General features: G+C 36.4%; 1 protein-coding gene across 1 annotated transcript in view; it reads right to left on the reverse strand.

The window, feature by feature from the left end:
* Window positions 1-4,241: 4,241 nt before the first annotated feature.
* Window positions 4,242-12,844, reverse strand: part of UFL1 (UFM1 specific ligase 1) — a 33,623-nt gene continuing 25,020 nt past the window's right edge. The window contains exons 13-19 of the mRNA XM_039225344.1: window positions 11,578-11,695; window positions 10,060-10,226; window positions 9,848-9,978; window positions 8,198-8,278; window positions 7,831-7,916; window positions 7,117-7,297; window positions 4,242-6,247 (exon numbers count right to left, since the gene is read on the reverse strand). Coding sequence (XP_039081275.1) covers window positions 6,029-6,247; window positions 7,117-7,297; window positions 7,831-7,916; window positions 8,198-8,278; window positions 9,848-9,978; window positions 10,060-10,226; window positions 11,578-11,695 — 983 coding nt within the window. The 3' untranslated portion in view covers window positions 4,242-6,028. The remainder of the gene's footprint in view (window positions 6,248-7,116; window positions 7,298-7,830; window positions 7,917-8,197; window positions 8,279-9,847; window positions 9,979-10,059; window positions 10,227-11,577; window positions 11,696-12,844) is intronic.

Here is a 12,844-nt window from a genome sequence, read left to right on the forward strand (position 1 = left end):
ACGCAATCATCCAAGCCGTCGTTTTAGGCTGTCCTCACTTATTCTCCACCATCCCCTTCAGTCATCCCCATCCCCAACTTCTGCTGGTTCTACTTGGTTAGCTCTCCCTCAAATTTGTCATCGTCCCTACACTCCGGTTCTCAAGTTTCTCACTTGGATTACTTGATCAGTTATAGACCAACTGGTCTGGTCTCAGTCTGGTCCCTATTTCTCTACATCCCTCTAAAACAATATTTTAAAATATCAGTTATCAAATTAGAAAATACATGCTTCTGGGGCACCTGAATGCTTAGTTGGTTGACTGTTCAACTTTGGCTCAGGTAATGATCTCACAGTTTGTGCATTCAAGACCCATGTTGAGCTCTGTGCTGACAGCTCAGAGCCTGAAGTCTGCTTCAGATTCTGTCTCTCTCTCTCTCTCTTTGCCCCTTCCCTGCTTGCACTCTGTCACTCTCTTTCTGTCAAAATATAAGTAAATGTTAAAAAATATTTAAAGAAAGAAAATGCATGCTTCTTGCAGAACACCTGGAATAAGAACTGAAAAAATTAAGAAAATTTAAAATGACTTGCAGTAAAAGAGATAGCCACAAGCCAAATCTTAGCCCAAATCTCTTTGGAAAATAGGCATGTATATGCAGGAAACTATAGAAGGACATGTTAATATAAATGTCTTTATACAAATGTTTATACAGTACATTTAATTAGAAAACCAAGACCACAGTATATGGAGTTCTGCATCCTTTTTTTCTTTTTAACCTAATATACCATGAATGATTTTCCAAATCAAATATCTTTAAAGTGGTTGTGAATAAAGGCTGCAATATAATGAAACACATGAGATATATTCTGGAATAGTAGTCTCTCTTTTCTCTCTCTCTCTCGCTCTCTGATTTATTTTCTTCAATACCAAAACTTACTCTAGCATTTATCATGTTTGAGTCACAAGGACTTAGGTTTTGGTGAGAAAGGGGGAAGGAGAAAAATATAGCACAGTCACTTGAAGTTCATTTACATTTATTAGATACTATTTAAACAACTGTATTTTCTATACTTACCATGTTTCATGCCTTCTAGCAATTACCGGATCTGTAAGTCTGTGTGGTAGAATTAAGTTAAAGGTACATTTTAGGTGAGTAGACAAGCTCAGTAGGAAAGCAGTTTGATCAAGTGCTTTTACTTCTTCATATTGAATGACAAGAAACATATGAGAAACCCCGTGAGAACTTTGTCTTAGCTTGACTAGTCAGATATAGGGTTTTTCCTGGGCGGACTAGCATCTGAGTAAGCAAGAGTTTTCCAGAGCCATGAAGACTCCCTCCATTCTGTGCAAGACAGGCTGTCCATGCTCCTCTTCAGCTAGAGGCTCAGGAAAAAGTCTCATACACATCGAGTCCACCTTTTACTTTTCAGACAGGAGAGACATTGATTTCACAAATAATAGTAATTTTAAAGGATTTTGATACGTTCTCAAACTGCCTTTCAGAATTGGTGGTCTTTCTAAATGACAAATCTAATAACCTTATTTTCCTGGTGAACCTTGTTAAACTCCCCGTTTTCAGGATAATGGTGAAACTTTTTCGCCAAGTGAACTTATAACGTAGTTCATGATCTCCTTCTGGTCTCTCCAAGCTTAGGCTTAAAATGCTTTCCCAGATCATTTTTCACGTCTCATACTTAGGGTTTCCAGATGTCTCATTATTTCATTAGGGCATGTCTTAGTACTTACAGATCTCCTCCTCTCTCTCTTCCGGAAATGCCTGATTTCACTCAGCTTGTCCTACTTTTCTTTCAAGACTCAGTTCAGGAGGTCATCTCCAGGCTGTTCAGTTCCCTTCCCTGCTGTGCAAGACAGTTGGACTTTTCATTTCTTCCCCCATAGCATCCTCTGCTTGTTGATTCTTGCCATCTCCTGGAAATCAATGTGTATTTTTTTCATATCTTTATTTATTCAACTAATATCTTTTTTAAAAAAATTTAAATTCAAGTTGGTTAACATACAGTGTAGTATTGGTTTCAGGAGTAGAACCCAGTGCCCAACAAGTGCCCTTCTTAATGCCCATCACCCATTTAGCCCATCCTACCCCCTTCTAGCAACCCTGTTTGTTCTATTTCTCTTATGGTTTGCTTCCCTGTTTTTATCTTATTTTTCCTCCCTCCCCACCCCTTATTCATCTGTTGTATTTCTTAAATTCCACATATGAGTGAACTCATCTATTTGTCTTTGATCAAATAGGTGATTAAAAAGAAGGCAATGTTGCCATTTGCAACTACGTGCATGAAACTAGAGTGTATTATGCTAAGTCAAAGTGCATTTTTAAGATTTACATTTGTATTCCTAGTTCTTCATAGTCATACAAGATCCATGAGACTGTTGAGGCCAGGATTGAAATTCACCATGTCTCCCCTTTCTTCCATCACACCACAACATAATCCCTTTCTTCCTGCTCTTTAAACGTATATCCACCATGAGGATTAGTTGTATTACTAATCACTGAAGAGAAATAGAGGTGCAAACAGAAGTAAGCCTGGTAAAAACAAGTAATAAAACACTGGGAACTTATACAAATTTAATACATATTCAAAGTAGTTATTCCTTCTTTTTTTTGGTAAATTGAATAAACGTTGTGTTTCTGAAAGTCTGACAGTCAAGGTTTCTTTTTTAGATGGTTTGGAACAAATTTTTCCCAAGTTCTACTCAATTTTTTGTTCAGTGGTCTTCAAGGTAGAGCAACTTGTATGAATCTGTAGGCCATTTTAATGGGCACTTTAATGTGTCCTAGATTTCTGTGGAAAATGTGCATCCCAGAGTTTATGTATGTTTTCCCTTCATCTCCCATATGTACTAGGGTAAAGGCTTCATTGGTCTTAGTCAAAGAAGCAAACCTTTCATTGTCTCCAACCTCTACCTAACATGTTAACCCATTTGGCCTGGGTCAAGTAGCATTTCTGGGGAAGGAATGAACTGTTCGCTCTCAATCTATAGGCTGCACTGAAGTTTTGATGTGATGGGGGTCCGGAGCCAAAGGCCAAGAAAGAATTCTTGGACATCTTTGGTGCAGAAAGGTGATTTATTAAAACACAGGGCAGAACCTATGGGCCTGAAGAGCTGCACAGGGTCATGACGGGTAACTCATTATATATTCTCATTATATATCATTATAAATCCTCAGATTGGGAGGGGGTCAGGGATAGAGTTCGTCTCTAAAGAATTTTGTAAGCAAGGTTTCCAGGACCTGGAGGGGCTAGCTGTTGCTAGGGCAATGCCACTTATTACCATTTAATAAAACTTCAGTCATGAGACCCTTTAGATGTGTATCGAAGGGCCTTAAACTTGGAGTAAGATTGCCAGCACATATCTTGGGGCAGTTGAGATAAAGGAAGTAAATTACAGTATCCTCGAAGTTGCGACAATGTTAAACTAAGATTCTCTTTTGCCCCTAGCAGAGTGTCATCCTTGAGGCAGCGGAGCTCCTAGAGGGAGGTCAATCTGCCTGTTTCAAGGACTTGTCAATGGGCTGTAGGCAGTAAGGGGATTTCCTTAGGCTCCTGCATTACCATGGCAAGCACTTAAACTCTTTTCCTTTGTTCTTGGGAAGCCAGAAGTGTCCAAGGAATATCACACATATTCTCCTGGAGGGGTTGGGGACTGTGCCCGCTTGTATTTTGCTTTCAGCTTCATGCTCCCTCTTCACGAACTATCACTGTTGCACTCTGACCTCATCTTTGGTGCATTATGGTCTGACTAAAATACATTCCTTAAAAAGATCAAGATGGTTCTGTGTTCAGATTGAGTGACTTATACATTTATTATTCTGGTTTCATATTAATATCTTTTCTGAAAATTCACTGATTTTGATAAGATCATTGTTCACTGGATCATTCTGATGGTGAGAAGTGGGTTTCCCTTGACTCTCCACACATGGTCTGGAAATGGAACACACGAATGCATTATCCCGATATCTCTAGTGTACCTGCAATAGTAGGAAGTGGCAGGTAGGAGTACAGTTGCACGTTTGCTGCCACGTAGCTAACTGAAAATGATTTACTCAGGGAAGATGGTTCATGAATGGCACACTTTCAAGAAATGAGACACTGACGACTATCGAACTATTTTTGTGTAAGAAAATATAATAACACCTTTAAAAAATATTCAGAAAAAGAATTTTAAAATGTAAATATGTTACATATAACATATGCATCAATTAATCCTAGTAGTAATTAAAATAATGGAAGCCTCAAAGTACCAGAAAATTTAATAGAAATAGACTTTATTTTTAATAACATTCTTAAATCTGCCCAGCAAGATCATAGCAGATAGCCATTTAAGAATTTTTATTTTATCAGTGAAATTAGATTTTTACATACAAAATCAGCTATGCCATTTTATTTTCAAAAACAATAAAAACTGTTATTTACTGTGAAAAATATGAATCATTTTGTTAAATGCAGAAAGCTTATGTGATTCAAGACAAAATCATTTTCTTTTTATTTGCATGGTTGTCTCTCCTATTCTTATTCTTACAAATTAAGAAGGTCAGGATGATTTTATTTGCTTCATTGTCTATGACCTAGTTTGATACAAATGTGGATTACTTTGGTATCTGCTGAAACATAAATGATAAGTTCTTAAAGACTGACTAAAACCTTAAGTTTGGTGTATAATGTTTTGAAAGCTGAATAAACAAAATTAAATGGAGATTTTGGTCACAGAGAATTTGTCATTTTTCTTCTTTTGCCCATATGAAAATACATTAATAGAAAATTATCTATCAGTGGAAAAACATTTTTAAATTTACATTACATTCCTATCAACTTTAATAATAATGTTTAGTTAGCAATTATATCAATTTCTTTCACTCAGTGTTAACACTTTGTCTGAATTAGAGTAGAGGTAGACTGATATTTGTATTCAAACATTTTGAAACATGAAGCTTTAAATGCCATATAAGGAATTATATAAAATAGTACTTTTTTAATATTTGAGATTTAACTTACTATTATATTCAAAATAAGTTTCTTTTTGATAATAATAAATTGTTGCTTAAGATTCATTTGCTTGAAATGATTACTCCAAGGAACTATTTTAGTTGCTTTTAACTACTAATAGTCTTTAGAAAACAAGAATGCCTATTTTCTTACATGGATTTTCGTTTTTGGAAAAAAAAAGTTTCAATGACTTCAATGCACTTATAGATCCTCCTACAACAAAAAATTAGGTGCCAGAGTGACTACTGATATAAAAAATAACACTCAGAAATGCAAATTGGGTTGAAGAAAAATACTGTATTATATTTTTAGTTACTCTAATGTGACTTATATCTATTAAGAAGTAATTTTTATCTTTTCTCTCACTCTTGTTAGTGGCTAGACCACAGCAATCTATGGGCCCCTCTTGTGTTTTTCTCCACCTGTAATGGTGTCCCTGAAACTGTCAACCACATAAAAGTTCACTCCTGTGGGGGCAATGGGAGGCCCTCTATCTGCCAGAAATAAAAAGCAGGGGCTTAGTAATAAAAAATTCTTTTTTACAGATTTCTGTATTTTAGGTTTGAATCATTGTCTATTAATTTTAAAATACAGAATTTTTATTGTTGACACCAAAGGGTTTTTATTCTTTTTAAAAAAAAACATGGCTACATTTTCAATTTTCACCTAATATGTGTATAAACGTAATAATGTCACTTGAAATCTAACAACACAATGAATGAGTCCTTTTCTAGAGATGAAAGATATCAGAACATTTATTCTTCATTCAGCATCTGAAAATAAAAATAAAACTGAAATGGTAATTTTTAGAATTATGATGTGAAAAAGAAATCTTCCATGGTTGAACCCAATTTATAAATTTTTTTTTATAAGATTTACATTGAATACAACACTACTGTTTAGACTGAATTGTGAGGGGTGTGTGTGGGGGTGCATTACTGGGAGGAATTGAGGATTGTGAAGTGAATACTTTTTGGTAACCACTCACCTTATTAAACTCTGGGGAAAAATGTTTACCATATGACAAAGTAAATTAAGATCATTACTCTTCTGTCATAGATGATTTCCTGGATTTGAGAACAAGGTCTTTAATGGATGAAGAAAGTTCTTGAAGCTCTTTACGAGTAGTATTGGTGATATCTTCTTGTTCTTTGTCTATTTCATCACTCAAGGGATCATCTCCCTGGCCAGTCTTCTTATTCTGACTGACTAAATGTTTTACAACTAAACCTTGATACTTTACCAAAAGAGTATGCTGATCCTGTGAAAGAAGAAAGGAGAACAAAAGTTAACGAACATTGAATTAATTTTCTTTTTTTTTAATTTTTTTTTTTATGTTTTATTTATTTCCAGTAGAGAGAGAGAGAGAGACAGCGTGAGCAGGGGAGGGTCAGAGAGAGAGGGAGTCACAGACTGAAACAGGCTCCAGGCTCTGAGCAGGCAGTCAGCACAGAGCCCGACGCGGGGCTCGAACCCACAAACAGCGAGATCAAGACCTAAGCGAAAGTCGGACGCTTAACCGACTAAGCCACCCAGGCGCCCCTGAATTAATTTTCTGTGGAACAAGCATGATTTTTTCAACGCACACACATCTTTACAAATTATGGGCCATGTAAGTAGAAAGTTGAATCCAGCAAGCTCCTTGCTGGCAAGTTGACAGGTTAGGAGTGATAAAACATGAATACGGATCATTTTAACGTAAATCGACTTAGTTAGGTTCTGTCATTAGAGGTTAAGAAGTGATATGGAAGTTCAAAGAAGCCAAATTACTTTTAGCTGAAGTTTCTCAGAAGAATCTGTGAAGGGTAAGACTTTTTGAACTGGTCCTTGAAGGACAGGTTGAATTTGCATAAACTGAAATGGAAGACTGGACTTTATTGTATCTCTTTTGAAAGGTTAAATTTTCAAACTCAGAATATTTCTTTACTACAGATCCTGTAGGATCCCCAAAGATTCTTAAGCTAGGCTGAGGTTTTAAAAATCAATCTTGTATCACTGTTCACATTATTGAACAGGAAATCACATTAACATGTTTTGTGACTTACTGTTCACGATGATTCATACCTATCCATTCAAGCTCTTCAGAATCTAAAAGCTTTAAAAGTTTCGAGTGCATTGACAATGTAATACCTCTGGAATTTTACTGTTCAGAAAAGCGATGATCTGTGGGACACATCTTCCAGGTGCGTGGAGCATGCTGTGGGTTGAGAACTGGAACAGAAGGACTGATGTGAGATGCAGAATAAGAGCAGGGTCTTCTGTGACTTTGAGCTGTTCGGCCAGTGCTTGTCGATGCTGGAACAGTATCTGCCTAAACAAAAATAAAATCACAAAATCACACTATCATATTTTAACAAGGTCTCACCAATTTCACTCATTCCCTTCTGTATTCATTTTTAAGCCTCTCTAGTTAAATTATCTAGCTCCATAAGCATCTTAAGGGATTTTTTAAATAGGAAACATAGATACACTTGACCCTAATAGTGTGGATAAATGAATATATGCTAAAAAATGATAGAGAAAACTATGTAGCAGATACTCAAAGTATACTTTTTATTTTGGGTTGTAAAGGGTCAGACAGAAGTGCACTGATGCAAGTAAGTTTTCTATAAGGTCTCAAAGCTAACAAAGTTCCCAGCCTTGATCTACTATGGGATTAGGGAACCTTGCTACCCTATCAAAATGGGTCAGAGAGGGACACCTATGTATTGAATATGCTTAAAGGTATGCAGCCTTTGGATGCCAGAGTTCTCTGTGCAAGATCCAGATAGTCACCAACTTCAGATACGAAATATCACATGTCTAAGAATCTGTTAATAATGAAGATTAATTCAGTGTTGTTACCTTTCCCTTTTTTTGTCTCCCCTTTTCACCATAATATCACAAGCCTCTGCCGCAGAATCCAGACAGGAAAGAAAGTCTTCTATGCTCTGAAAAGGTATTTAATGCCATAATTTATTTTTATTAACAGGTTGTCCAAAGAAATATAGTCATTTAATAATGTTCTATAATTTTACACCCTAAATAAAATTTTTAAAAAGGTCATTTTATTAAACATGACATTGTGATTTATGACTAAAGAGGATAAAATGTCCCCAGCTTTTCTTCCCTTTCACCTCCCAGGATTTAGTTTACAATTATTCCAGTAAAAATCTACTCAAAGGTCACAAATTCTAGCCCCATTATCTAAACAGAATCAAACTTTACTTACCTTTTCATTCAGAGAGCTATGGAGTTTTGTGAGAGCTACTTTGGTTTCTTCTGATAATTTACTTAAAATTTTTTTTCTTACCTATAAGGGGAAAAAATTCTTTTGGGATTGTGACTTTGACACATGGTGGATATAAGATCAAACAAGACAAAACAATGTATATTTGGTACTGCAATAGAATACTGAATAGAACTTACTTTGTTTTTGAGTTTTAGCTCTCAAACCAGGGAAAAAAACATGCCCAAAGCATTCTAATATCTGAGAGCTAGCCAACAGCCCGCCAGCCAATGAGGCTATATACAGCTCTGCTTCCCCCTTCTGGCCCAGCAATGCAAGAGGAAGATGCGCGGAGAGTAGTGGGGGGAAGGAGGGAGAGAGAACTTCATCTTGTGGGAAAAAGAGAATTTGAGACAAGACGGTACTCCCTCTCTTTTTCATTGGGGTGGGAAGAGTGTTTTTCCCTAATGGCAAGTGAAGGGGATCTCACTCTTGAATAAAGTTTAAGAATGCCTATAGACTAGAGAACTTGCTCTATGGATGGACAGCTGTTATACTATTTGGTGTGTGGCCTTTTCAGCACCACTGCCCACATAGACGTGTCTCAAGAAGTGTGGTGGCATTCTTGACAGGTCTGATGGCCGTACCTAGTGTGAGATTTCTGGTGGAGGCCTACTGGAATGGCTTGGCCAGCAGGCCCTGAAAGTTACAGCGAGTCTCAGAAGACTAGGGCAACCTACTGACTCCCTGTCACATGTCACACCAAATCCTTCAGTAGCCCCGGAAGGGCACAGGACAGGAACCCACATATTTCCCATAGGAGAGGTTGGCACAGAGGCAGGATACATGAACTGTCCAGGCATTTGGAGATTCACTGTCGAGGTGAAGGAGGAAGGGGGACAGTACTTTGCTGCGGTAGGAGGAAGAAATAACTATCTCTGTTTGGAAGTTTAGGGGGTGGTCTTTGCTATGAGAGCAAGTCACATGCTAAAAAACATCCCCCCAAACAACCTACACCATCTATGTGGCAACGGCCACATCATAAGAGACAACAGCATTGGACCTAGGTCATAACCAGTGATATGCAGTCATTCCTGTGAGGCACTTTTGCCCCTTTCATTATTCCTAAATCTCAAACATTAAGTGGACATATAAAGACAGAGAAGAAGTAGAGGAGGAGGAATATGAGGGACAGATCACACTTTTCCTTCTCTAGGCAACTGGGGGTCACTACTCTACCTTATATTTCAAGAAGGGAAGAAATTAATTTTGAATTTACTTTGTGATTATAATTTTAACAAATAAAACTGCAATTTATATAAATATTGAAAAGAGATGGTGCCACTAAATGAAAATGACTGTGGAGTTATGGGATTAGGCCAGACAGAGCACTGTTATGGGATTTGCAACTCAACAGGAAAAGGAGATGTGATACCATAACAATTAGGAAAAAAAAGAAGTGCTGATTCTAAAGTAATTAACCATTGTTACTTTCAACAGACCAATTTAAACTAAAAGTCTGATGGATGTTCTCCCTAAATACCTTTTCCTATATTTTACTTTCCTTTAGACTGTTTCTGATGCGAGAAAATAAAGCATGCTTTCAGTTTGAAACAAAACACATCAAGAACGGCAAGCAAATCACTATCATACTTCATTTGTAATGGTTGTAGGATCGTCTACTGCCATCATTAAATCCGAAGCTAAGAAGTTGAAAATGAGGTTAGTGATATCAGTGCACACGGTCTTCAGCAAATGCTTCGTAAGAGTAGTTTGCGTATCATCTGGAAAATAAAGGTGTCCTATTAAAATGAATGTCCAAGAACAATTATGGGAATCAATGGAAGAAACAGTACTAAATGTACCTGTAAAGAACTTCACACCCTTTTCAAAGAGCCGAATATTATTATATAAGTTTGAAACCTCTTCTTGCAAGTCCTTGATAGTGCGCTTTCGACCAGTTCCAGAGGCAGAAGAAGTTGAAGACATGAACACTGAACGCACCACCTCGAGGTAAGTTTTATTTAGAGGTCTGTGCACAAGATAAACATATTAAATTATTAAAAGTACTGGATTTATGCATATAAGAAATTTTGTTTCTATGAAAATAGGCCTTAAGAGAAGACCTCTATATTTTTTAAACAAACAAGATTAATTTGGAGACTAGTTCACAAGAATTTGTCCTCTAAGTCTAGGACCTATCATTTAAATGTATTATTTTCTCAATCTTAGAGTCCTCAAAATTAATTGCACTAAAGATAGTAAGAATAGCAGTAACAGAAGCTTCATTGAAATTCAACTCAAAGTAGTTTTTAAAAGTTAATTTGGAGAATAGACTATAAATCTGTTCCCTATCCTTGGGAATAACAAATTCTCAATTTCTAAAGTACTATAAAAAATAACATATTAAAAACTTTATGCTCAAAAACTCAGAATAGATTTTTAAAAAATTTTTATTAAACATTTTTTAAAATGTTTATTTTTGAGAGAGAGAGAGAGAGAGAGAGAGAGAGACACGGAATCTGAAACAGGCTCTAGGCTCTGAGCTGTCAGCACATAGCCCGATGCGGGGCTTGAACTCACGAACCATGAGATTATGGCCTGAGCCGAAGTCGGACGCTTAACCAACTGAGCCACCCAGGTGCCCCCCAGAATGGATTATTTTAAAAAAGTAATGGCAAATGCTTAGAAGTAATTATTCCATCTTTTTACATATGAAAAACATGATGATGTAATATATTCATGCACAAAAAATATTCAGTGAAATGAGAAATCTCACTACAAAAAGCTATATTCTAAATTCAACATTAAATGCACGGGGCTCTGGGACTTCATTTATAGCTTACACACTGGAACTAACTTGAAGGAAAATCACATTAGGTAGTAATGGTCAAGTTATACACAATTTCACTTCTGTAAAATAAATTTAGCTTGGCTCAATTACAAGCCAGTGCTGTCCAAATTTATTCTCTTTGAAGGCAGTTTGTTACTTTACTTCTCCCTAAAAGTGCACTGTTTACTCTCTGTCAAATCCAGATAGAAAATGGTCTTTTCTCTCTTTTAGATTTTACTTTTCATGCTATATTAGAGAACAGCCAGCTATTATTTTGGTGTTTATCTCCCAACTAGGACTATAATATCAGTGAACAAGGATGCCTCCACACTCTTGCCTTTTATTTCCTATATTGTCTTGCCCAAAGCACTTACATGTTTGTTGAATTGAACAGCCTTTATAGGCAAACAAAAGCTGCAATTTAGTGACTATATTAAATTCTAAGCTTTGTAAAGACCTAAAATATATGTTTTCTATGATCTTGGTAAAAATTTTATTTAAAAACTCTAAATTTCTATCATAAAACAGAAAAAAATGTTTTTACACTTACTTTATTAAGTACTCAGCAAGTTCAGAAATAAACTCCTCAGGAGCATCTTGTACGTGTTTTCTTAAAACATCTTCAATCTCCTCCTGGAACATAAAAGTGATCTCTGGTTTCTTCTTTCCTGTAGTAGAAATGAGCAGTGGATAAAACAACAAAAACATAAAACAACCTAAAAGCAAATAAGGTTCATCAACATATTTAATAAGATGGTAATTCATTCACTGCATACCACGAAAACTCTGCAATTGCCAATGTAACATAGAAATAACCCGTGAGAATAATTTTAAAAATAAGATACATAGTGGCATTTCCTTTGAGTAATAATTTTCTAACTTCATTTCATGACTGTTTTCTGGGTCAATCAGAAAATAATAAAGATGTTTTCTCCCTGATCTAATGTGGATGATGCAAATAGTTGCAAATCAGGGAAAAAAGGAAAAAAAATCTTTTAAGAAAAGACAACTTCTTGGGGCACCTGGGTGACTCAGTAGGTTGGGCAGCCAACTTCAGCTCAGGTCATGATCTCACTGTTTGTGGGTGCGAGCCCTGCGTCGGGCTCTGTGCTGACAGCTCAGAGCCTGAAGCCTGCTTCTGATTCTGTGTCTCCCTCTCTCTCTGACCCTCCCCTGCTCATGCTGCCTCTCCCTATCTCTCAAAAATAAATAGATGTTAAAAATAATTTAAGAAAAGATAACTTCTCTGTTGAACAATGTATAATGAGCAGAATTTCTGGCTTTATAACAATGAATAGTCACTAAAAGTCAAATCATCCTTGTAAGTTACATAAGATCTTTAGGAAAAGTCTTTATAATCATGTGAACTACAACTCAAGTAGAATTAAGCTAAAAACTGTCATTGGGAAAAGCACTGGTGAAAAAAATCCTCACAATTTTACACTCATAATTTATTTTTCTTATAAAAATAATTCTATACCCAGAAAAATTTGTATACAGCTAATGTAATGGAAATAATCGTTAACTGTGGAAATGGCATGCCTACTCATCGACTTGGTTAAGTACAGGTTGCAGACAAAGAAAGCTAACAATATTTCCATTATTAATTGTGAAAATATAAATGAGTATTTTCAGCTAAATTTGGTTATGTTAAAACCTTCTTAGAAATACAAAAAACTAGGGGCGCCTGGGTGGCTTAGTCGGTTAAGCGTCCGACTTTCGCTTAGGTCATGATCTCGCGGTTCGTGGGTTCGAGCCCCGCGTCGGGCTCTGTGCTGACTGCCAGCTCAGAGCCTGGAGCCTGTTTCAGTCTGTGA

The sequence above is a fragment of the Hyaena hyaena genome, unplaced genomic scaffold (genome assembly GCF_003009895.1).
Source record: "Hyaena hyaena isolate Hyena2069 unplaced genomic scaffold, ASM300989v1 scaffold_2052, whole genome shotgun sequence".
Lineage (NCBI taxonomy): Eukaryota > Metazoa > Chordata > Mammalia > Carnivora > Hyaenidae > Hyaena > Hyaena hyaena.